This window comes from Pezoporus flaviventris, unplaced genomic scaffold (genome assembly GCF_033815535.1).
Source record: "Pezoporus flaviventris isolate CSIRO_AGI_PZ_B2104156 unplaced genomic scaffold, CSIRO_AGI_Pfla_v1 ptg000005l, whole genome shotgun sequence".
NCBI lineage: Eukaryota > Metazoa > Chordata > Aves > Psittaciformes > Psittacidae > Pezoporus > Pezoporus flaviventris.
The window spans coordinates 12850434-12875668 of record NW_026892553.1 but is presented as its reverse complement, the minus strand read 5'-3'; the positions used below and the strand labels follow the sequence as shown (position 1 = coordinate 12875668).

Sequence of the window (25235 nt, the reverse complement as noted above, 5' to 3'; positions counted from 1 at the left end):
CCAGCAGCATGCCACCTTTGCAGAGCTTCCCAAGCTTAAATAAAAGAAGCCTTTAGTGATAGTGTTCAAGCCACAGAAGCTGTACAGGGTGAGACACTTTGGGTCTCCTGGTAGTGTGAGCTTTTCTGTCACTTCTTGCCTTGCACTGTTCACCACAGGTGAAATGAAGAGCAAAAATCAGAAAACAAGGGAATTCTGTGCAACTGCCTGAGAACACCATTCAGCAAGATGTACAAACCCACTTGACTATGGTGCCAGGTAGCTTTTCAGCTGTGCAGTGTGATGGCCTCTCCATACCCCATTGAATGCACTGAGTGGTCCTCAGGAAACAGGTCTCACACCTTGTTTTTTACACTGTGTGCTTTACATTTGTTGAGATTTGATTCTGTTGGTATGAGGTTTGACACAAGAGCAAAGATGATCAACTGAAAAAACAAAGTGTTGCATGTCTACACAATGGGGAGTGAAGAGCTCAGCCCCTGTGAAAACCAATGCGATGCAACAATTTAGCACGTTCTGCAAAAGATGACACTGGACCACCTCTGATTGCACCAAAACTTGCTTTCAGCTGAACCAAAACAGGGTTGCTCTTGTTATTTGAAATGGGGTTTCTCCAGTGGGAAGAAAGCATATTGTGCTGTATTTCTTATTATGCCCTTTTTTGGCTATTTTCTTCTATATCTGGCTTATCTTCCTGTTTTTCCTGCCTAGTCTACATAAGGTTTCTAGGGTGCTGCACATCTGTGTACATTATCAGATTACAATGGCCTGCTACTCTTGAATGTGCTGAAACTTGAGAAGTTTATTTTCAGTTTGACATCCCAAGTAAATGAAGATAATTTTTAGATCAAGAAGTCTTTCATTTTGAATTTCAAATATATAAAATTCCTTTCAGTGAAACACATGAGCCTCATGGAAATGCATGAGCCAGAAAGCAAGAATTCAGTAGGTGCTTTTTCTCCTTTACAATTTCTTCGTCATTACAACAACGCAGCACACTGGAAGTAAAAATGAAGAAGAAAAATTAGAGTGTGGTTAGCAAGGGGGATATAACCTAATACCAGCCACTATTATATTTCCACATGCTGCTTAATGAATCAATGCTGGCAGGAAAAAAGATTGCTGGAGCCTGAGGCAGCTAGTAACGGCATGTAACATAACATGCGTTTCCTTTTAGGTGTCATTCTAAGAAGTTGGTACGTACAATTTCTAGTTCTAATGTAATGAAAGCGGAGGGTGATGCTGTCAAAATGAGAAATTCTGGTAGCACGGCTTGAAACAACACGCAGCCAGTCCGTTAGGCGCTGGGCAAGCCCTCCTAGAGTAGCACTGGGAGCAGGATGGTTGACCCAAGGCTGTGTGCCTCCCCACCATGGGAACCGCCAAAACCCACCACCACCAGCAGCTGAAGAGATGTGAGACAGGTTTAGAAACGAATGTGTGAGCTGCTCACACAACATGTAACTGAAAGCATGCAAGCATCAACTGCTCCTGTCAGAGCCTGCACAGCCTGGAAACAGAGAATGAACATTAATGAAGTGCCATGGATGGAAATGCCTCCTGGTTAGCAGAGACACTGCGGGTGCTGCATGGCACCACCAATGGCATCCATCTAAAGAAAACCTTACTATTTGACCCCATCATCATGACGTATCACATCCATATTCCTCCCACTCCAGGACATTTGACTTTTCTTTGGCCTCATCCTAGCAGCTTCACCTATATGCATTCAGCACCCTGTGGGTGCTGTGATTACCTCTGAGGTACCATCCTTCCTCCCCACCTGTGGCCACCTCCTGTATGCCCAGCTATGCTCTCCAAAGACCTCATTGGTATGTACAGCCTGTAATCAGCAGTGAAATACTTCAGGATTCATTTCAGTGGAGGATGTAAGGCTTGAATTGCATTATATTGTCTGGTAATTAATATCAAGAAGAGATTCTGCACAGTGCAACAACAGCCATAAAATTGCTTCAACCACATGGGATGCAGAGAGAATAAATGACAGGGTATGACCATTATTATTATTGGTTTTTTTTTTACTTCTGCTAAATCTTACAACATCCTTTATGAACTTCCTTTCAAAATGACTGCTTGGCAGAAAATGGAACTAAATCTCTAAATGGGGCATCATGTCATTTCAGAAGGGCTTAAGGCCAGCCAGTTCAGTCTTTAAGTACCATCTCCCAACCTGCTCCCTGATAGCCAGGGAGAAGTCCCTGCGCTGTGCAGTCTGCCAGATGCCATGGCTGTTCAAAGAGGGAAAACAAGCTGGAGCAAATGGAAGGGTGCTGCACAGGACCAGAAACGCCAAATGACCTGGTGTTGTGGAAGGATCAGGTTTAAAGACTAATTTCTCATGAGCTGCAGTCAGAGAACCTTAATAATATTGCGGTGGCAAAGGAGCATGGCCCTGCCACAAATCTCCTGTGGTCTTTCAAATACCAGTCCCACAGTGACAATAACGACAGCCACTGGTTTGTGTCCTTTGACTATGAGCCAGTTCATACAATTAATAACACAACCCTGCCCAATCAACAGAACGATCCATCCTTGCCCCTAGGTACTGATCATGTGTCAAGACAATTAATTGCAGCAATGTACTATGTGAGGAAGGCTGCTCCTAATGTCAAATGTGGCAGTTTTTCTGAAGGGCCCAAGGTGAGGATCATCTTAATATCCTCCCTTACAGGAATACTACATGAGAGAGGAGAACTTAGTCAACACGAGACCTACAAACAAACCTCCCTGTTAGGTTCAAACCCACAAGATCCGGAGCACCCACCACCTCACACTGAACAGAATCATGCTTATCAGCAAAGGTTACAATTTTCCACTTAGATTGGATCAAATCTGGATGGCTAAATTTAAAAGCTGATCACCACAAAGGATTTTCAAGATTTTTTTGTTTTCTTCCACCAACTTTGCTAGCTCACAAGAAGCGTTTTCCCTGCAGAAGATTGGTCCTGTACCAGGGAAGGATTGTCACTGATTTTCATAGAAACATGATCAGATCTTCCATTAGTCACCATCTCACTGGGCATGGAATTGGGTGCAGATAAGGGGAGCTAGCAGGGAGCCTGAGAACCCGGACTTTGACCATAAAAGTGAGTCACTATGTCAAAGTGGTCTTTGTTTCCCTTCACTTTCTCCTTCTCTTTTTCCTCAAAGTAAGAGGGGAAAAGTCAGACAGGGTCCACCCAAGGATGGCAGAGCCACCTCCCCAGTTCAACCTCCCAACATCTGCTTCTGGCACTGCTCCACGCTGCACACAGCTGAGGGGACACCCCTTCTCAGGTGAGGGAACCAACTCATATGGTCACAATTTCACGAGAAGCACCCACAACCTTTTTGACCCCTCTGCAACCAGGGCTAGCTGGTTGTTGGCAGGATCCCTCCATAAGGGTGGAAAGCAGCCCCGGCAGCAAGAACCATGGCAGAGGGTTTGGTGACTGGAGCTGCTCTCTCACCACTGCTTCACCTTGTATTTTGATTTCTCACTTTGACTCACTGCTCCCAATCATCATTGTCATCAATAATAAGAGGTACTGAGGCACATTTTACAAATGCGTGCTCTTAATCATCTTGATATCCGAGAGGAGCCTTGTAGATAAGAAGGGCTGTTATCTCCATTTCACAGAGGCAACGTGAACCCTCTGCACAGGATGACTGCAGCCACACAAGGCCCCAGGAGCAGCGTGCAGACATCGCACTGTGCAAAACTGGGGGGATAAAAGTCCTTCTAGTGCTGCAAAGGGTGGATTTAACCTCACACACTGTTCTAGGGCCTGGTGAGCTCTTCCAGTACTCACAGATTCAAAATAACCTTTCCCCACTTTGTCATACCTCTCTTTGGCTCATCCGCACCAGCAAAGGACACATTCACCCTTCCTGGCTCCTTTGGTATATGCTATTGTGAGTCAAACCCTGCCTGGAAAGTGTTGCTCTCCTACTCATCCCACTGTGAAAGGCCACCCGTGCCCTAGTCACCCATTTATTTCATGTACAAAAAATTGCACTCATAATGGGAGAGCCCGGGCAGAACTCCTCTGAGTCTGAAAAGACATTTTTCAGGATCTGACAGTAAAACACCACTTGTGCTATGCCTCTCATCTGTTCACCCTTTCAGTTAAGCTTTCACCCTGTGCATTAGAGAAATGAGTCATCTTTACCATCTCTCACGCACTCGCTTTGTCAGTACCTTGCCTGTTTTCACTATCACCTGAAATATATGCTCCTTAATCTCTAATACTACTTTATGGGGGAAAACCACTAAAAAATAAATTACGGTTATAATGAGAAGCTTCCAAAGACACACTCCTATAATAACACAGAGGAATCTCCACGCTCAGTATTAAAAGGATAAATTTTCAGTGCATCCCCAGTTTCACAGGTATACACAGCTCTTCACTTTCACCTGCAAATGACTCCATACATTAACAGAGAGACAAAACTCAATCAAGCATGTCTGTCATTGCGATTATGGCCTGGCTGTAAAGCAATTTCACAGAATGTGAGAGGACCATGATATACCTATTACATCTTAAAAGCCTCCCTCATTGTGCCAGTTTTACATAAATTTATTCCATGCTGTAGATTAAGGGTTCAAAAAAATATCCTATTTGCCCACAGGGATGGGAATGAGCAAAGTGTTGAGACTGGAGGCAGTTCATCATTTGAACCAGGTTTTGCACCTGCAGAATTCCTTTTTTTCTACTTGGCAACAGCTTGGTGGCTTGCACAGTCCCAATGACTGTCACAGACTATTTGTGTATCTGTATCTTCTATAAATAAAAAATAAAAGTTGGAAAGGCTGAATGAGAGACCCCAATATTCCAGTCTGACTCAGACTGTGGAATTCAATGGTGGAAATATAGCCCTTAACTCTCTTAGGAAAATAGACCAAGAGCTATGCACTTCTCTGCCTGAAGATCTTCCATAGTGACTTTAGCACACTTTCAAATTACACACACACACACGCATGGCAGTTTTAAAGCTGTAACTATCAATGCAAGTTGCCTTCTCCAACCATTCTCAAATTCTGACATGCCCTCAAATCCTAAATTTGACTTAAATTATTTTCAAGCATTTTCTGACAGCTCAAGCTACAAACTTGGACTTTTAAAATAAAAACTGAAATTGTTATTATTATGAAAACACAAAATGATGTGAAAGATGACATCTCAGTCACCCTGGCTCCAGTAGGAGAGTTCGTGCTTATTTTACTAGGAAATCAGCAGGTGTGCAAAAGCTCCTGCAAGCACTGCAGAGCTGATGCAGCTACAGGAAGCAGAACTCTCCTTCAACCACAGGAACCTGCCCCAGCTCCATCTACAGAGCTGCTGGGTTTGGGCTGCTCTGGCCAAGGCAGAGCATTGTTGGGTGATGCTGTGCCATGTTCCCAAAAGAAAGGAGGAGCACGAATCACAGCAGGAGTCTTCTCCACACTGGCAAACTGAATGTTTTCCTTTGAAAGCCAAAAAAAAAAAAAAAAAAAAAAAATCAATGCAACAGTGTAGAGACTTTCAAATATCTGACCATAGTTTATAAGGAATGGCTTAATCATGCCATTTTCAGAGAGAAAGTCATAGCAGTTCTTGGTGAAGTACAACTTGCCCTCATGAACGCAGGGAAAAGCCAGGGCTGTCTCTTCAGTGTAGCTGCTTAGAGAAGCTGCTTTTTCTTCCCTACGATGAAAAACTCATTTTTGCCTTCTTCAATACAAGATGGAAGTCTGATGCCTTTTCATTTTGCCTTTTACTAGGATCCTGAATCTGCAAGGCTAAAGCTGAGCTCCCTTGAATGACTCTGATGCTGAAACATGTACATAACTACTTTGCTGAATCAGGCCCTCTTGAAGTATAAGGAGGAAGACATTCAAGCTTTGTAATCCAGCAGCACAGCAGGGAAACTGCTTGTCTCTGCGTGATTGTGTAATTGCTTTTCAAAGGAAGAAGCAAGTTTCCATATCCACGTAGCACTGATAAACCTCAGAAGTCACTTTGGCCTCCTAGCCTAACTTTCAGGATTATTCATTATGGATAAAAGGAAAGACACTTCTATTTCTATAGCCGACAAGCTTTGCTTCAGGGCATGCATTTATTTTCCATGCTGTTGATCTCTTCTCTCCTGTATCAGGCTAATTCATCAGATTAATAAAGGACGATTTAGCTTCCTGCAGGGTGTTATTGATCTCTCAGGGAACATTGTTTGCTATTGCCACCTCTACCCTGAGCAAGGGGGATGATTTTTAAATATTTCTAATGCTTGAAGGCTGCAGCTGGCTCTCACCAAGCACCTATGGAAGAGGATAAGGCAGCAACAAAGGGGAAATGCAAAATGTATCATCTCAATCCCTCTGCTTTCCCCTGACTGTGTATTCCTTGATGTGTCCAGAGCACACAAAGCCACAGCGAGGAAGTGGGAACAAGCAACTCGCTTTAGAGGGACAAAGCCCATCTAGGCTTAGCTGTCACACACTTAATCCACCAGCAGGGATTATTTGAAACATGCTACATAGTTCATAGATTATAATGTCAGAAAGGACCCCTGTAACCAGCTCCTGTATCACCCACCAGCAGGATAACTTCTCACTCTGAGCCCTCAAGCAGCAAATCACCCTCCCAGTGCTCTCACATCTGCTCTCTGGGGAACACCTCTTTGCTCTGCATTTGCCTAACCTTCAGCTGTCCATAACGGGATCATCTTCTACTTCTGGCAGCCTTTACCAGAGCTGTGTTTCTGTACATCTCTTCAGAGCACCTTTGAAGGCACTGGGGCCTTCAAGTCATGAGTGAGGCACAGGACATCAGCTGTGCTGAGCATCACACATGCCACTCAGCCAGCCCTGCTCAGCCAGGTATGACAGCGGCTGCGCAGCTCCTTCCCTCTGCCAGGCAGACACCGCAGTGCATGGTGCTCTCCCACCTCCTCTTGCATCCTTCCACAGCAGCAGTGGTTTTCTTAAGAGACCTGAAGAGAACAAACGTTTCAAAAATATTCATGTGTCATCCATCCAACACAGAGACCACAGCACCTCCTTCCCAGAGCTGCAATTAACCTCTCTATCCCCCCAAAATTATCCCCATACCTTTAGACTACAGTGCTGGATGAGAAACTTTAATTCATTGTAATCTCTCAGTCATTCCCTGGCTCCCTGCTTGTCTGAGCAGAAATCCCTGCCCTGCAAACACAGCCTGGCTCCTGGCCTCCAGGATGCAGGGCTTGACGTTTGACCTTATTTGAAAACAAACACTGTTTATTTGTGCCAAGCTACAAAGCCCAAATGCTCAACCTCAGCAACTTACTGCCTCATTCTTCACCTTCCTTCTAGTTTACTGTCATCTATGAATATTCCACTCTCTCCCCAAAACCATTGACAGACATGTTACATTGTAAAAGAGCAAGACCTGAGCCCCACTAGAGCTGGGCAGAAACATGCTCCCTTGCTCCCCTGTTTGCTGCCGTGTTGTGCTGCTTGTAAATCCACTGGCTTGAAATTCACTCAGTATGTACTATATTAATTTTATACTACTCTAATTCCTTAATCAATAGCTTTGAAGAATCAAATATCTCTGTAAATTACAACAATATTATTACCTTTAGCAGTCTAATTTGCAATCTCATTAAAAAGATATCAAGTTCTTTTCTGTAACCCTACAGTGATGGAAGAACTCTCCATCCTTCATTAGTCATACCCTCGCACACATGTTTGCCTAGGACAGGTATCAAGCTGGGCTGTCCCCAGCTGTTTTTCCAAACCTGGCACAGCAGCAGCTTGCTTTCATTGCTGCCCAACCGTGGCAACCCAAGGTCCACTGAAAATCCATACAACCCATTCACAAAGCTGCAGGGCTGGTACTAGTGACCAGTCCTCTGACCCACAGGTGCAGAGCGTGCAGTAGTAGACGTGTTGTGCAGACACATGGGGTCACCGTGAGACTCTCCATCTCGCAGTATGACCACAGCTGAAATTGGTTTTCCCCAAACATGGCATATTTATTGAATGTTTCTGCATGTATCGAGCACCTTCTCTGCATCAAAGGCTCTTCTGCAGAGTTTAGCTGGTACCTGTCCAAATATATGCCTCTTCTTCCCAATATATTGTGAAAATTACTGAACTCTGCTTGCATCATTTTCCTTTCCATATGAAAGGAAAATCCATTTTCTTGCACATAGAAGAGGTTTGGAGCCAGAATTAAACAAGGAAATGTTTCAAGAGAAGGGGCTGGGGTCTGGTTTCTCCCAGCGTGGGGGCTTGCAGCAGTTGGTGCTGTTAAGCTGGTTGATTAAAGACTAAACCCACCCCACGAAGCTGTCTGTGTCTGACCACTGCCCACATCCCTAGCTCAGGCACATTTCTCATCATTATCCCTTAACCCCACAGTTTCCAGTCCCACTTAATAAGGCTGTGGTTGTTTCTGACTTTTGGCATGACAGATAAAAAAATTCTATGCCAAACTTCAGTTCATAAATCCCAGTAGGTAGATTGGGTGGGCCTGCATTATAAAGGAAAATAACTGCAGAAAACTTAGTTTGGGGAAAAAAAAAAACAAAGGTCTTAAAACTGATTTGCTGACAGAGTAGACCTTGATGTCATCCTCCTGTAAGTAGGTTATGATTGTCAAATGCAAAATGATATGCAAATACATCCATCACGTCCTGCTGCTTCCAGTTTTATCTGCGTTTTTCCTTTTTTTTCTTCCCTTCCCCCACCCCTCCTTCTCCTTGAGTATTCCAGAAGCTGATGAGAAGTGTTTGACCTGTGTACATGGCCAGGGATGAAGAGAGTGGGAAAGAAAAAGACCCTGCACTATACCTCTTTGGACAGATACAGGTTTCCTGGTGGTTTATGTCCGTACCACAAAACATAGGGTTTCATTTCTGCCCTTAAAAAATTCAAAAACCATTGCCAGTATACATTCTTCCTTGACAATTTTTCACTGGTTTTGGTAAACATGGAGAGTTTATAGGCAGTGTCCCTTCTACAGCAACAACTTTGCCATCCCAGGTGGTTTGTAATAAGCAAGACTTACCAGGACTGCCAAAAGCCTTCCTCAAACCCAGAGCGACTTGTAGCACAAAACCCAGCAGTGGTCTCCTACAGGAAGGAAAATGTGGGCTTGAATCTTTTATTCTACTCAGTGCTATGTTATCTTTAGGGTCCCCAGAACAAGTTTATGCTCAACCTCAGATCAAAAATGATGGGGTTTGTACATAGAGGTTGATCTGACAGATTTGTGCCTAGAACAGCACCAGAGGAGCCCCCTGATGGATCTTCACCCACTGTGGGTGGGTAGGAAGCAGTGACAGGGCTGGCCCATGCACTGCAGGGCAGCTGGCACTTGAGCTGCCTCCGGGCAGTGTGTGAGCAGCTCTGTGGGAAGCAGCTGCTGCTTCTAATTAAATAGCACAGATCCATTGCTGCTCACCAGTTTGACGGCAGCAAGCCCTTCTCCAGCCTCAGGTGCTGGAATTAATGCTGCTGTGAGACAACATACACTGCAGCCTGAAAATGGTAGATCAGGTGTACACTTACTGCCATTAAAAGGCTTTAAATTGGTTTAGAATTGAAAGGTAGAAAAAAAATCTGCCATAAAAGATCCAGCTATGGCTGCAATGCAAATGACAGAGTGAAGCTGAATTCAACATGAGGTTGCTTTAGGACTTCAAGGTGCACACCTATAACACCCCCTCTTAGCAAGGGAGGCAGAGGCTGGCTCTGCTTAGCAGCCAAGTTTTAAAGCAGTGTCAAATTAAGAAACCTGGCTTTGAAATACTGGATGTCTCCTGAATAACTTCAAGCCTATTTTTGCAATGCAGGATCAAAGCATTTGCAGCCTTAAGACAGGTTCAAACTGAAGAAATTTTGGACACTCGCCACCCAGAAGGATCTAAGATCTGTGCTGTAATTATTAATACATGAGTTACCTGTCACATGAGAGCAAAGTGAATATACTACATCCATATTTATATATAGATATAGATACATTAGGTCTGTGAGCTACAATAGCATTTAATAAGGAGTGACCAGCTCTTCTGAAGTTCCTAAAGTTCACCCTACACTAAGAATATTTCCATTGCAAAACCAACAAATATTCACTGGATAAAAATCTGTCAGAAATTTTGACATAAAAGTCAGAACCCAGACTGCTGTTCTTCTGCTGCAGTCTGACCCCACCAGCCATGGTCATCCCCTCACAGCCCACAAAACCTCCTGCTGCTCACTGCAGGGATTAGATGGGAGCAGGGCAAACGCTCCTACCCAGGGGAGCCCAGAGAAGTGAGGCACATCTCCAAAAATGGGAGATGTGAAACCAAATCATCTTGGGCAAGAACAAATAATCAACTCTAGTGTCCTACACCTCATCGTGTGAGGCGGGTGATGGACAAGACTCATCTCCTCAGTGTTTCAATGGAGGACTGTATCCTTCACTGTGTTTTTACCCAATCTGTCCTGGAGATTGGCAGTTTTTTACTATTTTGCATTTTTGAACCCTTAAACATCTCCCATATGAAGAACAGACCAGTTCACATGGAACACAACCTAAATAACCGTTGATTTGCTCTCTGACCTACCTTTCAAGGAAGGTGGGAAGAGGAGGCGGCACAGGGCACCTACAGCAGGAGGATAACACAAGTCTGGAACAAGATGCTGAAGCCACCTGCTGTCATGGAGAAACAGAAGAAGGGTGTCTCAGCCCCTCAGCATTTTGGATCAGTGCTGGAGACCCTCTCACGTGGTGGCTTTGCCCCTCCAGCTGGCCGGGAACACCCCTCCTTACACAGTGGGGGCATCAGCACACATACAATGCTGTGAAACACATTCTAGAGAGGATGGGATTCCTGACAGAGGCCTAGGAATTCCTGAAAGAGTAGCTGTATTTTACCTCAGAAACAGTGAGCAAAAGAGAATGACCAGGAAAACCTATGAGACATCAAGAGAGAAACAACAGTGTTACAGTCCCAGTTCAGCACCCATTAGCTGGACACTGGTATAAGAGGAACTGAACAATCCTCATGTAACATCTTCTGAAACATTAGCTGCAGACAAAGATCTTTCTCTGTATGAATTATGAAGTATTGTTTCATGTTTAATTGCATTGATTTGCATTGAAAGCTTTAAACATCAGCCTAATAATTATCTTAAACCAATTTGTCATCCAGAATACAATAAACCATTATCTGTGCCAGTGCTTACAAGGAGCTGATTCTCCTGCATTAGAGGAACAAGAAGAAAATAAAAGAAACCAGCACTTAAAACGTTAGAGCGTGTGTTCAGATTGCTGCATTTAGGGGAAAAAGTTGTGAGAGTGATTGCCAGTAAAAATAATGGCAATGAAAAACCTTCAGAGCCAGCAATGGTGCTTATTTAAGGAGAAAATGTCCAAATGGTGGTCAGGAGCTGGAATTCACCAGCACTGAGCTGCCGCGGCTGGAGCCGCGGGTCACCCTGCTGCCCTCACACCCACTGTAGAGCTCTCCTGCAAGCCAAAACAAGGGGTATTCTGTCCTAAATCCTCCTCTCTCCAAAACTGAAACCAGCCCTGAGGGCAGTGCCTACGCGGCTGTGATTTGTGTTGCTGCTGGTGGCATCGGGACCAGCCGCCTTTCTGCCAGGTCACTCCCCTGCCTTTGCACACCAATGCTTCTGCTGATAGAGGGAACATTAACAATATCTTTAAGAAAGAAACTTCACAGCACTCCAAGTGCTGCTCTGAGAAAATGCCTGACTAAAACCAACACTAAAAGCAATCTGGCTGGAGGCATGAAAAATTTTGGACAAAGCAATTTTAGCCTTAGCAAGCTACCAGATACTATGACCAGGAGACAGCAATGCAAGATGCTTTATAGGGAAAGCTGCTGGGACAGGGCTTTGCCAAGGGGGATAGGCTGCGAGTCCCCACAGCCTGGAAAGGAGGCGATAATGATGTGTGCTCTGAGCCCCTAAAATTCCTGCAAAAGTAAGCAAAATGAACCAAAGGGGAGCTATGCCAGGTTTTGAAAATTTTAAACCCCTTCGACAGCCACACACTGTAGTACATGTTATCTGTGTGAGATCTTGCAGCAATTGAGCATTTTACAGCTCCTGTCCCAGGGAGCAGTCATTTTGCAAGGCTTTGCTTGCAGCATCGCCCCAAATTTCACTACCACTGCAAAACCTGTCCCCCCCCTTCCCTCCCCCAGCCAGTTCCAGTGTAATGGTCTTTACTTTGCAGAGTGATCTTGAAACACACACAGTGGTTTTTAGGGGCAGGATGAAAGCCTGATATGACTCATGGTGGTGTTCTCAGGGGTGTTTCCAGGACTGTCCTCCCCACTAGGAAAAGGCACATCACAGGGTTGTGGGCTGGAGGCGTAGTCCCTGTCTCACTGCCCCAACTCCTTGGCCAGGGTATGGGGTAGATGCAGAGGGTGACAGCCCTTTACTGGGCACAGCCACCATCACCCTGTGCTACAGGTCTGAGCTCCCAGGCAGTGTTTGTTCCCCAGCTGGAAAGCCCTTTGCATTGCACAAATCACAGAATGGTTTGGACTGGGAAGGACCTTAAAGCTCATCCAGTTCCAACCCCTGCCATGGGCAGGGACACATTCCACTAGAGCAGGTTGCTCAAAGCCCTGTCCAACCTAGCCTTGAACACTGCCAGGGATAGGGCAGACACAGCTTCTCTGGGCAACTTGCTCTATTCCGTAACAGTTTCTCTTTTAATACAGTTCCGTAGAACTTGAAGACCAGATGACTGCTCAGTGTCCCCAGACAGTGAAACCTCAGGAAACTTTCAAAGCTGAAAAAACCATCCTAAAAATAATAAATAAAGGGCAAAACCGTACCGACTCAACAAAGACACCACCCCAAGGCTTTAACTCCAACACAAACCATGCACTGCAACACCAGGAAAGGGAAACAGCTAGTCTTTGGATTACAAACACAACGTTTCTTGCATGACCAGGAGACACACAGGCAGTCTCATGAGCAACGGAATCCCACCAAGGGCAGGCAGATCTCCATTTCATCCCTCCATCACTGCTTGGTGTAGCCCAGCAAAAGGCAGGCTGGGGAGCAGGGCTGCAAGCAGCAGTGCAGGCACATCTTTCACTGGGCTGGGGCCTCCTGCCTTCACCACAACATTCATTTCAGCCTACAGCCCTTCATATAAAGTATCATCAAATAATTCACAGTAGGTGTCAGCTGCAAGCTACAGCCAAAGAGGTTTATTTAAGATACCATGTGGATTGTTATACAAGATCCTGATGGATTATTCCTATCCGAGAATTTACAGATACTGCAGGAGCTTGGCCAACAATTTGGATTAGTTTAGATTAAACTCACTGGGTTGGTTTTTCTCCCTTAGGAAATCTCAGCCCTGGGTCTACAGACTGTTTTTAAAGGGAAGATAGAGACAAAAACAACTTTTACACTTTTCAACAGGCACCTAAAGCACTTTTCCATCAATCACCTTTGATATATGGAGGCAGAAGTGTGAGTTACTTCATTAACAGCAGTCACACATAACTGGGTACATTTACATATTAATCAGACAGCTGAGCTGCTGATCTTTCTGTCTTATGTGCATCTGTAACCATTAGTCAGAGCTCAAGTGCTGTTAAATACTCCAGGTACCACCAAGTACTCTAAAATCAAGACGAGTGCAGGTGACAGGGAAAGACTCATATTTACAATGCTTCCGTAGAGCCTAGCACCGTTAGCTCTGCAGTGGCAATATAAATACATATATCTAACACCAGGAGCTTTAATCCAGTGGGAACCTTAAGTAAGGTGAGGCACTCCCCCTGCCTAGAGACCTTAGCGATTCCCAGAGAACAGGCTGGTTCAGTTCAGCCTTCTCCAGGCCCTTCACTGGTGTGTGAGCAGCACAGGGCACTCAGCTGCCCCACACCTTAACCTATTAACAGTAATGTCAAGCACAGCCAACAACTTAACCTGGGGCTTCTTGGGGTGGGAGAGCCCAGCCCCTGTTCTTCTCACTGCCCTGAGTCTTCTGCAAAGTCCAGCTGGTTTTCTGGACATGATCTGGTCCCTGGGTAGATCAACCCCTAGCAGCACAAGGGATTGACGCAATGAGGAGACACGGGCTACGCTCCCAAGTCAGTAATTACTGATATGAACAACCCATGCGGAACTCACCTGAGGGTGATGGCAGCTCTACAATCGAGCTGTTGCTCACTGCGGCCCACCCAGCACCCATCCCCGGTACGGTACAGCACAGCAGTTACTAGGTTTTTCTCTTTTGCCTGTTCACTTGCCAGCCCCAGGGTCTGCAAATCCACATCCTCAGCTCCCTCACACACAGCTCTGGACCTCTCTTCCATGGTGCCAGGATCTGAGCTGCTGAATTAAGCCGTCTCCACCTTCCAGGAGCAGATAGCACCATGAGGTTTAAGCTTTGGGCAGGAGCACGGTGCCTGTTCTTTCACACAAGGCACCACGCACTCACCTTCTCCCGGAGGGGCCCTGCTGGTTCACACCTACAGCTGCAGCCCACAACAGAACACATACATGTACCAAATACTTTGCCAAGGAAGTGATCTGTGGTATCTGCAGAACCGTCACAGTTTACATCTCATGGGCTTTCACTGAGCAAAGGAAAAATAACGCGTGTGGCTGCAGCGTCACACGGGCTGTGCAGGGCACTCCGACACTTGCTGAGGTGAGCGGCTCCAGGGAGGAACCTTCAGCAGTGGAGCAAGGGAAACCCCACATCCAGCAGCCTTCATTCTGAGTGGTGAGAGCCATCGAGGGAGCCTCGAGCCCTCGACAGGCCTTGCGCTGGAGCGGCAGCTCCACTGAGGTGAGCAGGGACCCACAGGGCACGGCACGGCACGGCAGGCAGGGCAGCAGTTGGCACAGGTGGGATGGGGAGCACCCACCTCAGGGATAGGGCCTGGTCTGGGGGCTCTGCTCTGGCTGCCTCAGCAGTGGCAGCACCAGACAGAGCCAATGAGGGGAGGCTGCAGCGCAGGGCGCAGGGTGTGGAAAGTGCCTGCGCTGGTCTCTTGAGGTGAGGGTGCACAATGGGCAGGGCTGCACTCAGTGGAGGTCCTCCTGCAGCAGGGGCTGAGCTGCGGGATGCTGCCAATAGGCTGAAAGTTGTCAGGGAAGCTGAGCGGAAGCAGCACTGCTTGCCCCAGACCCAAACCATGCGGGGGCCTCAAGCGTCCACCATAGCGCATACAGAAAAGGAGAGTGTTAATGCAGGAAGATGGGAACTAGTAACAAACAAACAAACAAAAAAGGAGGAAGAGGACAATTAAAAGTGAGGCACTTCCTCCAAAACCTGACGTCCCCACCCAGAACTGCAAGGGGCTAACAAGGAAATGCAGGCTGCACCAAATGAACAACCGGCTGAGGCACCAGTAAAGAGGATCGCTACTGGTGCTGCCAGGAAAAAGCAGCGGGTCATAGTAGTAGGGGACTCTACTTTGAAAGGCACAGAGGCACCCATCTGTCAGCCTGACCCAGTCTCAAGGGAGGTGTGCTGCCTACCAGGGGCTCAGATCAGGGATGTTGCAGAGAGGCTGTCTGGTCTAAGTCCCACTGACTATTATCCACTTCTTGTGGTCCATGTGGGTGCTAGCAATATTGACAGCAGCAGCCTAGGAATCATTCAGAACGACTACAGAGCCCTGGGAGAGGTGGTTAGGGGCTCTGGAGCTCAGGCAGTTTTTTCACTGATCCTCCAGGTCAGAAGGGAGGACCTTAAAAAGGCTAGGTGGATTTGGCAGGTTAATAAATGGTTAGAACAGTGGTGCCATAGTCAGGGGTTTGGGTATTTAGAACATGAGGCTCGATTTGGGAGACCAGGTCTACCGGGGGCTGGTGGAGCCGGTGACAAAAAGGGGGAAGAACTGTTTTGGTAGGATACTTGCCAGGCTGGTCAAGATAGCTTTAAACTATATGTGTTGGGGGATCCATCCCGACACTCTTGGTCAGTTGCCAGCACCTGTAATAAATGCTTGGAGCAGTGCGGAGCTATTTCAGCCGCTCCAGCCAATGCGTCGGCTTTATTTGGAGCTTGGCTTAGGTGCCTCATTACAGACACCCATAGTATGGGGAACAAACAAGAGGAATTAGAGATGTGTACACGACTACAGGGATATGATATCATTGGCATCACGGAAGCATGGTGGGATGACTGTGCCTGGGCACAGGTGATGAATCAACAGAGAGCTTGTGAGTCAAGGTCAAAAGGAGAACATCAATGGGGGACATTATTGTGAGGATCTGTTATAGACTGCCTGATCAGGGCAACTGCAGAGAATGACTTCGGGGGTGGTGACGAGAAACTTAACATGAGCTGGCTTCAGTGTGCACTCGCAGCCCAGAAAGCAATTCAAGCACCTTGTCCAGAGAAGCTTCGCACAGCAGCACTGTTTTACAGCCAGAGGATCTCTCCTCCATCTTTCAGCACTGTTTATAATGTTCTATTGATTGATTTTGTCAAACTATTTTATCGATTAGAAGTATTTTTGACCTCTGCAGCCAGGACATAAATATTAAAGAGGAGATGCGGGGACAGAGGCTTTGTGATGGAGCTCTGGCTCAGGCTTGAGTCTGGCTGGAAACCCAGCCCTGGCCCAGTGGCCTTGATTGACCCAGGCCAGAAAGTGGAAGAAAGAAGGAGCTGGACACACACCAAGTCAATATTTCTACCTTCCCACACCTTTCTTCTGTGTGCCAGAGGAGCAGGGAAGGCAGCGAGGAGCCAGCACTGTCACCGTGTCCCCCTGGCTGGGACATCACCTGTGTACTACAAAGAAAAAGAGTCAAGGAGGTGCAGGGAGCAAGCAGGAGGCTTTTGAATGATCAAAATCAAGTGCAGCTCTGTCCCACAACAGCCCTGGGTCTGCTCAGCCACCATCCAGGAATGCTCTTGCCTGTGGCTGCACTGGGCTAATTTGACGAAGAGGGATGGAGATCTCCAAGGAGGGGCAGCTACAGGCAAGGGAAAAAGGAGAAGGCTGTGAGATGGGATGATGGGTCAGGTTGGGATGCTGGTAGAGCCAGGGACCAGCTCTGAGCATTGCCCCAGTGCAAAGCACAGTGTGTAGCCTGAAGGACAGTACAGAGCAGCACTCATGAGCCTGGGCTCCTCCTCATCTCCTTGCACCGAGGGTTTTTCCACCATCACCTATTTATCTGTGATTTTTCCATGGACTCCCTCCACATTGCCACTGCCCCTCACCATGTTACTGCCCCAGCACAGACAGAACGGGGCAACACCCAGGCAGCCTGGGACAGCAGCAGCTCCCAGAGATGCAGGGGACACAGGGGTGAAACACAGTGAGGTTGCTGTCTGCAATAACACCCTGATACATTAGCCCTAACACACATCCCACCCCTGCACCTCCTGCTCTCACCACAGTGGCAGATGGAAGCTCTACCCACCCATGCAGCCATTGCCTCAGTATCTCCCTTGGTCACTTGCTTTGCTTGAAAATCCCCATGAGCGCAGAGGGCAACTCAGTAATCAGTTAGGCATGAAGGGCTCAGTTTGGCCTCCAGCATGGGATGCAGCCCAGTAAAGCCTGGTTTGTCTGGCTCAGAACCAAGAGGGACATGCCCAGGGTGAGACGGACAGCTGGCTTTTTGGCTCACCTCTCCAAAGAGCATGTGAAAGAGAAACACCACAAAGAATACAATGGGGCAAAATCTCCAGCCCCTGTAACACCAAACCACCAGTCACGTTAATCACATTAACACAGGGAAGAACACCACTGTTTCTTCCAGAGAAGCAGTTGTAGGTATTACTGTGAGAAAAAGCTGGTTAAACTAGAGGGGAGCATGCATGATACAAGGATTCCACACAAAAACCACCAACACATAAATTAAACAGACCATAAAATGCACAACTACCCCACTTTCTCATGCAACCCCCCACCCAGAAAGTGTTACCTTTGCTGTGGTTTAGTTGTTTGGCTTAAGAAATGGAAACAGTCTTCAGATGAGACGAACCTCTGTCTGCTGCTTCATTCTAACAGCTCATATTGGTGTTTTCCTATAAGGTCCATGCTCATATGAGCAAGTCCGTGGGGTTTCACCATGGGGCAAGTTAAGCTCAGTCAACCACAGACCACATCTGGCCCTTGGTCCTGCTTGCCTGTCTCATGGGAAAACAACACAGCTCATTTCCACCTGGATCCTGTAGGAGTTGGTGGCCTCTTCCTGCAGGAAGGCAAAGCCAAACCACCCTCTCTTGTTGAGGAAACCTCAATTTCCATTTCATCTCATCAGCTCTCAGTATCCACAGGGATTGGCGCCCTTCTGCACCCCCACACAAGCCCCAGCAGTGCTCCGGGGGTAAAAAAAGGCCCAACCCTCACCCGCAGGAAGGAGACAGGGTTATATTTTAATCACTGTTATGCATAACTCCTGAGCTCTGGTCATACTGCAGCCCCTCACTCCTCAAATTATATATATCAAATTAAGTTTGCACTAGCTGCTGTTGGGAAGGGGTTTTATTAGGAAAGAACATGTAGTGGCAAAGCCAGATATCCTTTAGACAGCGGATTTCACAGAGAAGTTCCTCCCTAACTGTGCGCGGTATAGATCTGATCTTGCAAGCTGTCTTGTGGGATGTGTCCTGCTCCTACATGGAACAGTGCTGGTACAAGACAAATCAATGCAAATGCTACAGTGAACGAAACTTAATGCACACGGCTTTTAGCCTTGATTTGGCCTCTTGAAATCAATGGGAATATTTCCTTTGCCATCAATTTCCCAACAGAGCCAAAAGCTTCGAGCTCTGACACAGAGCCTGGGCACACCAGCCCTTTCCAAAAGCTCACAGCCAGGCCAAACACGCATGGGACTTCCCAGGGAGCATAAGGGACCTTTCCCTGCCTGTATCCCTGCTGGATTTTGGCAGGGTAAGAACCACTTTGTGATATACGGAAAAAATGTGAGGTTTGCCCCTTCTTGTCTCACTGCCCAGGGGCAAATGGAGCAGGGTTGTTTCCACCTCTGGGAGAGGGGAGCCGGACAGAGACAGTGCCAAACGTGCAGCCCCATCACAGCCCTGCGAGCAATGGGCTGGGCAGAGGGGATCCTGCCGAGTTCCCAACGTGGATGGAGATTAAAAAACAGTAGAATTGTAGAACGGTTTGAGTTGGAAAAGGACCTTAAGGGCATTTAGTTCCAGGGAAGGGCTGTGTGTGGGTAGCAATGTGGGGACTTGTCTTCCCCTCATCCTTTCTGCAGCTTCTTGAAGGGGGAACTCGAAAGGGCAGAGCTGCAGCTCCCATAGGAAAGCCAGGCATCGGGGTGGGAGTAAAGAGAAGGATTAAGTAGAGTTGAACTGCCTTTTGTCTCTAAACTACTTGCACTCCACACATAAAGATACTAATAATAGACTGCAGTGCTTGCAAACACCCTCAGAAAGAAAACAGTTGGGGGAAGAATGGCACAGCTCATGTGCAGTTCTGGGCAGAGAGCTCAGGGCTGCCGCTGCCGTGCCCAGGCTCTTCTTGCTCTTCCGTGCAAGCTTTGATGGCAGCTGATATTGTGCCATGCCTGAAATACTTTAAATGGCCAAGCCACCCCAAATGCAGGAAACAAGGGGCCTGCAGCACTTGCAGAGACATCACACTGCTATTTCTGGGCCGTTCTATAAATACATTTTTTCTCTAGAAACAGCCCTCAGCAGCGCTGAGGCCAAACCTCTTCCCAGTACTTGACCTCAGAGCCAGCCCCTCTGCTTCCCTAGAATATCCCTTCCTGGATTAATACCTGCTTCTCCCCAGATACAGCTGTTGATGGAGCTGGGGGCCACAGGGACAGCAGCCCTTCCTTACACCCTGTGAGTAGCAACGTTTTGAGATGAGGCTGTATTGAATGTAATGAAATAGTTGTTATTTCCTACAGAGATGGGCCCCATCATAGGTCTCCTTGGGGCAATTTTAGCACCTTTCCCAGTGCCAGCAGAGAAACAAAGCCTGTTCTGGGGGACAAGGACAATCCCATTGGGCCACACACCCCAAAGCCCAATGGCCTCACATGGCTTAACTCTGGTGCAGTGCAGACACCACAACTGCAAGAGGAAAAGCTCTCGCCCAGGGAGGTTTGTGTTCATCGCTTCCTTCTTCACTCACAGACTCTACACTGCAGCAGGTGGCAGCTGAGACAGCCTCCTGCCACCTCATCCGTTTGGGACACACGGATTTACCACCCAGAAGCACCCAGGGCAGTGTCAGATTCATACAGCTTGAGCCCTTATTTACACTTCAGTTTTGTCACTGCTCACACACAAACACAATCACGTTGCTTCCCCAGGGTGTTCTCACCAGCGAGGTAGCACACGTTTGTCCCCTGGCATTTTGGGCGGAACGCAGCCACACTAGCAGCTAGATATTAAAAATAAATATATTAGAAAGAGAACAGAAGCTGGCAGCTCTGACTGAAGATGAACAGGGATTTGGATTTTCAAAGGGGCAATGATTGACTTAAGCAAACAAATGACTGATCATATTTATAAGGCCATTCATCTGCTTTGTACATGAATTGGATGATGCACTTTTAAACACCCATTCCCAGGTGAGCTCTGTGCCTCTCTGGAGATCTGGCATGATCAGACATCAGGCAGACCTGAGTCAGGTATCAACCAATGCAACAGTAATTGCCCATCAAGTGCCACTTCTCATGCCTGGTGCTTTGAACACAGTTTGAAAGAGAAATGCAAATATCTAGTGTTTTATTAGTGACCCAGCTCCAACCACTTCATCTGATCACAGACATTCACCAGAATAAACATTTCCTGAGAGGCTGCACAATCCCATAGCACGAAGGAAACTCTTTTCCCTTAAAAAATTCATTTTTTTCCTCCCCCTCCCAGACCCATCAGGAAAGAACATGAAACCTTTCCACAGACATTTCTCACCAACCCAGAGGACTAGAGAGTTCCTCACCAGCCAGCAGTGCCCTGTATTGAGATGGTGGCAGTGTTCACATCCAGGCCCCAAGGCACAAAAAGCAGGACAGACATATCTCTGGTGCACCATGTGGGATGGACAGACGGACACCTGTAGGATGGATCCCAGGCTGGCAGCCACATCTGCACAGTGGGGACAAGTCCTTTCCCCACTCCCAGCACAGGGATAAGAAGAGGGCCAAGGCACCCGTATCCTGCAGAACAAACCCTTGAGAGCTCCCACTTGATGCCCTGCGGCACCAAGGCAAGGTCTGATTAAACTCACTGTGAAACAGCAGGTATTGCACTGTATGCCACATTGTACTTCATCCAGGAGGATGAAACCACTCATTTAGATGGATTCCTTACCTGACCTCATGAAATCAGATGCCCAAAATTTATCATTTGGTCTGTACTAATCTATGGTATATGCTGCTTGGAGACAACATTGCAGCTCCCATCACCACCTTCCCAGGGCTCCTGTATTCCCATCTGCACTTGAATTTTAAGCAGATCAGTGAAACCTGCCAATCCCACAGAGGTCTCCTCTCTCTTGGCAGTTTGTGCAGCTTGTTACAGGTTTCAGGGGGGTGCAGAGGCGGAGGCTGCCTGGGGAAGAGCAAAGAAGATGAGCAGGAGCCAGGAGATGCTGCAAGGGTGGGCACAAGCCCTGCGCACTAGAGCTGTGAGCTCCGCTTTACACACAGGTCTCTGCTACCTGCCCGCAGTCGTCTGGTGTGGGATGGGGCCAGCCACCATCACTGCCCTGGGCTACACCACTCCAGCACCGAGGACCAGCTCCAAAGCAGCTACACTCACTTGCAGGAGGAGCTGTACCCATGGACCCTGCAACACCAGCAAACACATTCCACGCTCAAGGAAAAGCTGAGCCTTCATTTATGGGATCACATAGCCAGAGCCCTGTGTGTTCGTTAGACAAGCTTTTCTCTCACCCACTGGGGTTTGGACTAAGACCTGCATCCAGTGAGACAGGACTCTTCTCCTTTGTCTGATATACATGGATTGTGACGGAAGAGCTTCAAAAAGCTGCAAGAGACCAACCACAGTATGATGAGCACCACAGCCCCACTGCTGGGGGAAGCTTTAGCGGCCAAAGGTGCTCATTCTCAAGCGGGTAGGAGCTGCCTTTCCTGCCTTCACTTACCTGAGCAGGGCTCCTACTGTGTCAGCATCAGCAATCAAGTTCCTGCAGACCTCTTTGTCTTCTGCATCGCTCTGCAACTTCCCTTCCATTTTAGCAACTTTCCTTCCATTTTAGCAACTTTCCATCCAACACTATAGTTTCTTTCAAAGCCCCAGTTTTATTGAGCAGCACCAGGAGTTTCCTCCTCAATCACATCTCTCTCACTTGCTGGCAGGTCCATTTTCCTTAAAGGATTCTTTTCCTGGGACTTGTGCAGGGCCATCTAATTGCCAGAGAGCCAACTGGCATTAACACATTCCCACTGCTTCCCCGCCTTACAGTATTTATTTTCCTAACCTGTACCTCATTTGGCTCCTGCCCCTCCTCTCCTCTACTTACAGGTCCATCCCCCAAACACAAGCGACTGCAGCCTGGACCCTGTGAAAGGAACCCCAAAAGCAGAACATCTGCGCCCTTCTCAGCTGAGAGACGCTATGTTGTGCAGATGTACGTATGCAGCACTTGGTCAAGAGGAAGGTGTTAATTTGCACACAAGCTTTTGAAAGGTGTAGGTGATCTTTTGTGTTACACTGAAAGAGAGGATTAGGTAAATACAATGTAGGTGAGAGGCTCCACGTGGCTTCCATCAGCCTCAGAGAATCACAGGCTTCACCAACATTGTCAGATCCTATAACAATTCCAGCAGATTTGTCCAATGGCTCAGGCACCGTTCTGGCACCAGAGAAGACATCTCTAAGTCAGACGCCAGCTCAGCAGCCCCGCAGCTCAGCCTTCTGTTGAGCACTTGCAGTGACAGAGGATCCCGCCTTTGTTAAATTCCACTTTGGAGCTTACTGAGCAGCCGTCACCTGCTGAGCAAGTACCTGGCCCTGCATGAGCCTCCCGATGTTCACATCCACAGCTCCACACAGAAACGCTCTACCTGGTGTAAGGCGGGAGAGCACCAGACCTTTGGTCCCACCGAGACAGCCCATAAAGGCCATTCCCAGGATAAGGCTGAACCTCCCTTCCTCCCCTTCAGCACCTCCATCTCTGCTACACTCAGAGCGCTGCAGGACCTTTAATGTCCTACTCTGAGGAACTGCCCTGTTAACACACAGCATCTCCTACAAGGCAAACAGAAGCCCCTCCATTGTATCGTGGTGGTGGGAACTCATCAATACAGAAAGCCCCAGCACAAGCCCTTCCTACAGCACTACCACTGTCCCACACCTCCCTTCTTCAAGGAGAGCAGTAAGGAGCAGTTTGAAAACTCCCCAACCACCCCTGGGTGAACCCACCAGCAGAGCCTCTCCCACGCCCATTTCCCCTCCCGAAGAAGAGGAGCCGGTTCCTGCTCTGCCACAGCTCACCAGCCACTCCTGCCCCATCGCCACTGAACTCCTCTGTCTCCTCTATGGTTCCCACAGCCCAGACCTCCCATTCTTAGCACTGACCCCCTGGGATGTGGAGCCACTAGCTCAGCTCCCATGGCCACAACGCTCCACACAGAGATGCTGTAAAACACTCGTCAGGATTATGGAGCCACTAACGTGAAGTGTAAAACAGAAACATAGAAAATGGAGTCATCCAAGGTTTTATGATCGTTCCTCAAGAAGAGGGTTTTGTTCCAACTCTAACATTCCTTTTTATCGCTGTAACAATGCCTTGCTGATTGGAAGGAGAGCCCGCAAAGTTTTTGCCTGGCTTAAAACAAATCCATCTACAGCACCAAGGAGACTTTGACTGCTACTGAGAGAGGGTGGAGACAGAAACATCCATTATTTAGTAGAAAGCATATCAAACTAGGCAGATCCTAAATTCCTTTTTAAATGACACTGATTAGTCCTAACTGGTGCAGAAGCCAGCATTTCCTAGGTCCTAACACCAGCTCAGGAGCTGAATGTGGAGTCAAATCAATTCCAGCTTAAAACTATTCAAATTTGAAATACAAATTGGTTTGGGTTTTCTTTGTTCTTTCGCTCTGCCAAGCACATTTGACAATTACTTGTGCAAATGCCAAATGAGTGAGGAAGCTGTGACAATTTTAGGAGAAGAAAGTTTGAAGTGAGGCAGTAAAAGAGGACAGTACTTTGGACAAGCTGACACTTTCATACCCAAAGACCTGATTAGCTGCTGTTCATGAAAGGCTATACCTATGTATCTTGTGTCACCACCTAACACACAGCAGCAGCCGGGGGGTTTCTCGTGTTACGACTTTTATGCTTTACTGGTACCCACGTCACAGTGTCTGCTGCTTCCAGCCAAGGTGATGGGTGCTGCTGGCCAAGGTGGCTGCTCCCCCAGGACATCGCAGGGCAAGATACCCATCCTAATGCTGAGGCAGCCGCAAAAGGAGGGAGATAAATGAATAAAAATTACTATTTTTCAGGCTGAAAAACATGGCAGACGTGACAAATCCAATCAGGAGAGCGTAAGAAAGAAGAAATTAGGGGAAAATACTGGATGTTGGATGAGTGGCTTCTGTTGAATTTCCATCCCAAATTCCTGCTGAACGCACTCAAGACCTTTGTTTTTGTTACCAGCTGAAGGGCCACTGAGAGAACACAGGGAGAAAACACAGTCCAGGAGAGGTTCGTGCAATTCTTGTTTTCCTGACTGGGAAAGAGTCTTTTCCTAAAGCCCCAGGTAGAGACCACTCCATGATGGTGAGGACCTCCTGTCTGAACTGAGTATTGTCTTGATAAGGCAGCTACAGGAGAAATGAGGCAGAATGAGTGATTCCAGGGATGGAAATGGAATAACCAGCTTGGACAGCATTCAAACCCAGTGATCCATAATATCATGCATTATAAGGACCTGGAACAAGCCCAAATGCTTCCCCAGCATTCCCCAGTGGGACTGTGAAATCTGCATTGTGGCTCAAGTCTGTTAATGGAGCTCTTCTGCTGGCTGCCTATCTCCTGAGCACCCAGCAAGGTGATGGCAGTGCTGGAGCAGATCACCTTACACTGTGGAGTACAGGCACCTATCAGACTACTGGAGGATCTATACAGGGAGATAAGAGTATCTGCACAACATAATGCACCATAACTTACACTGCTGGGCTATTTTGGGTCCTAGAACAAATTTAGCTACATTTATGTTCCACTTAAAGCTTGAACAAGCAACATTCTCTTCCCCAAATTTTTGGCCACATGGAAAAA

The 25235-nt window shown here is 47.4% G+C and overlaps 1 protein-coding gene across 5 annotated transcripts in view; it reads right to left on the bottom strand.

Moving 5' to 3' along the window:
• Window positions 1-21826, bottom strand: part of LOC133265495 (uncharacterized) — a 29117-nt gene extending 7291 nt beyond the window's left edge. For 3 of the 5 annotated variants that reach the window (XR_009741974.1, XR_009741973.1, XR_009741975.1), the window contains exons 1-3: window positions 20923-21826; window positions 10579-10667; window positions 9036-9100 (exon numbers count right to left, since the gene is read on the bottom strand). Coding sequence is in view for 2 of the 5 variants with exons in the window: in XM_061446097.1 (XP_061302081.1) it covers window positions 6809-6972; window positions 9036-9100; window positions 10579-10667; window positions 20923-21276 (672 nt within the window). In the remaining 3 variants the exon portion in view is untranslated. Of the gene's footprint in view, window positions 1-6792; window positions 6973-9035; window positions 9101-10578; window positions 10668-20922 lie in introns of those variants that run through there. The other 2 variants (XM_061446098.1, XM_061446097.1) reach the window with 2 other exon arrangements.
• Between the last annotated feature and the right edge of the window lie 3409 nt (window positions 21827-25235).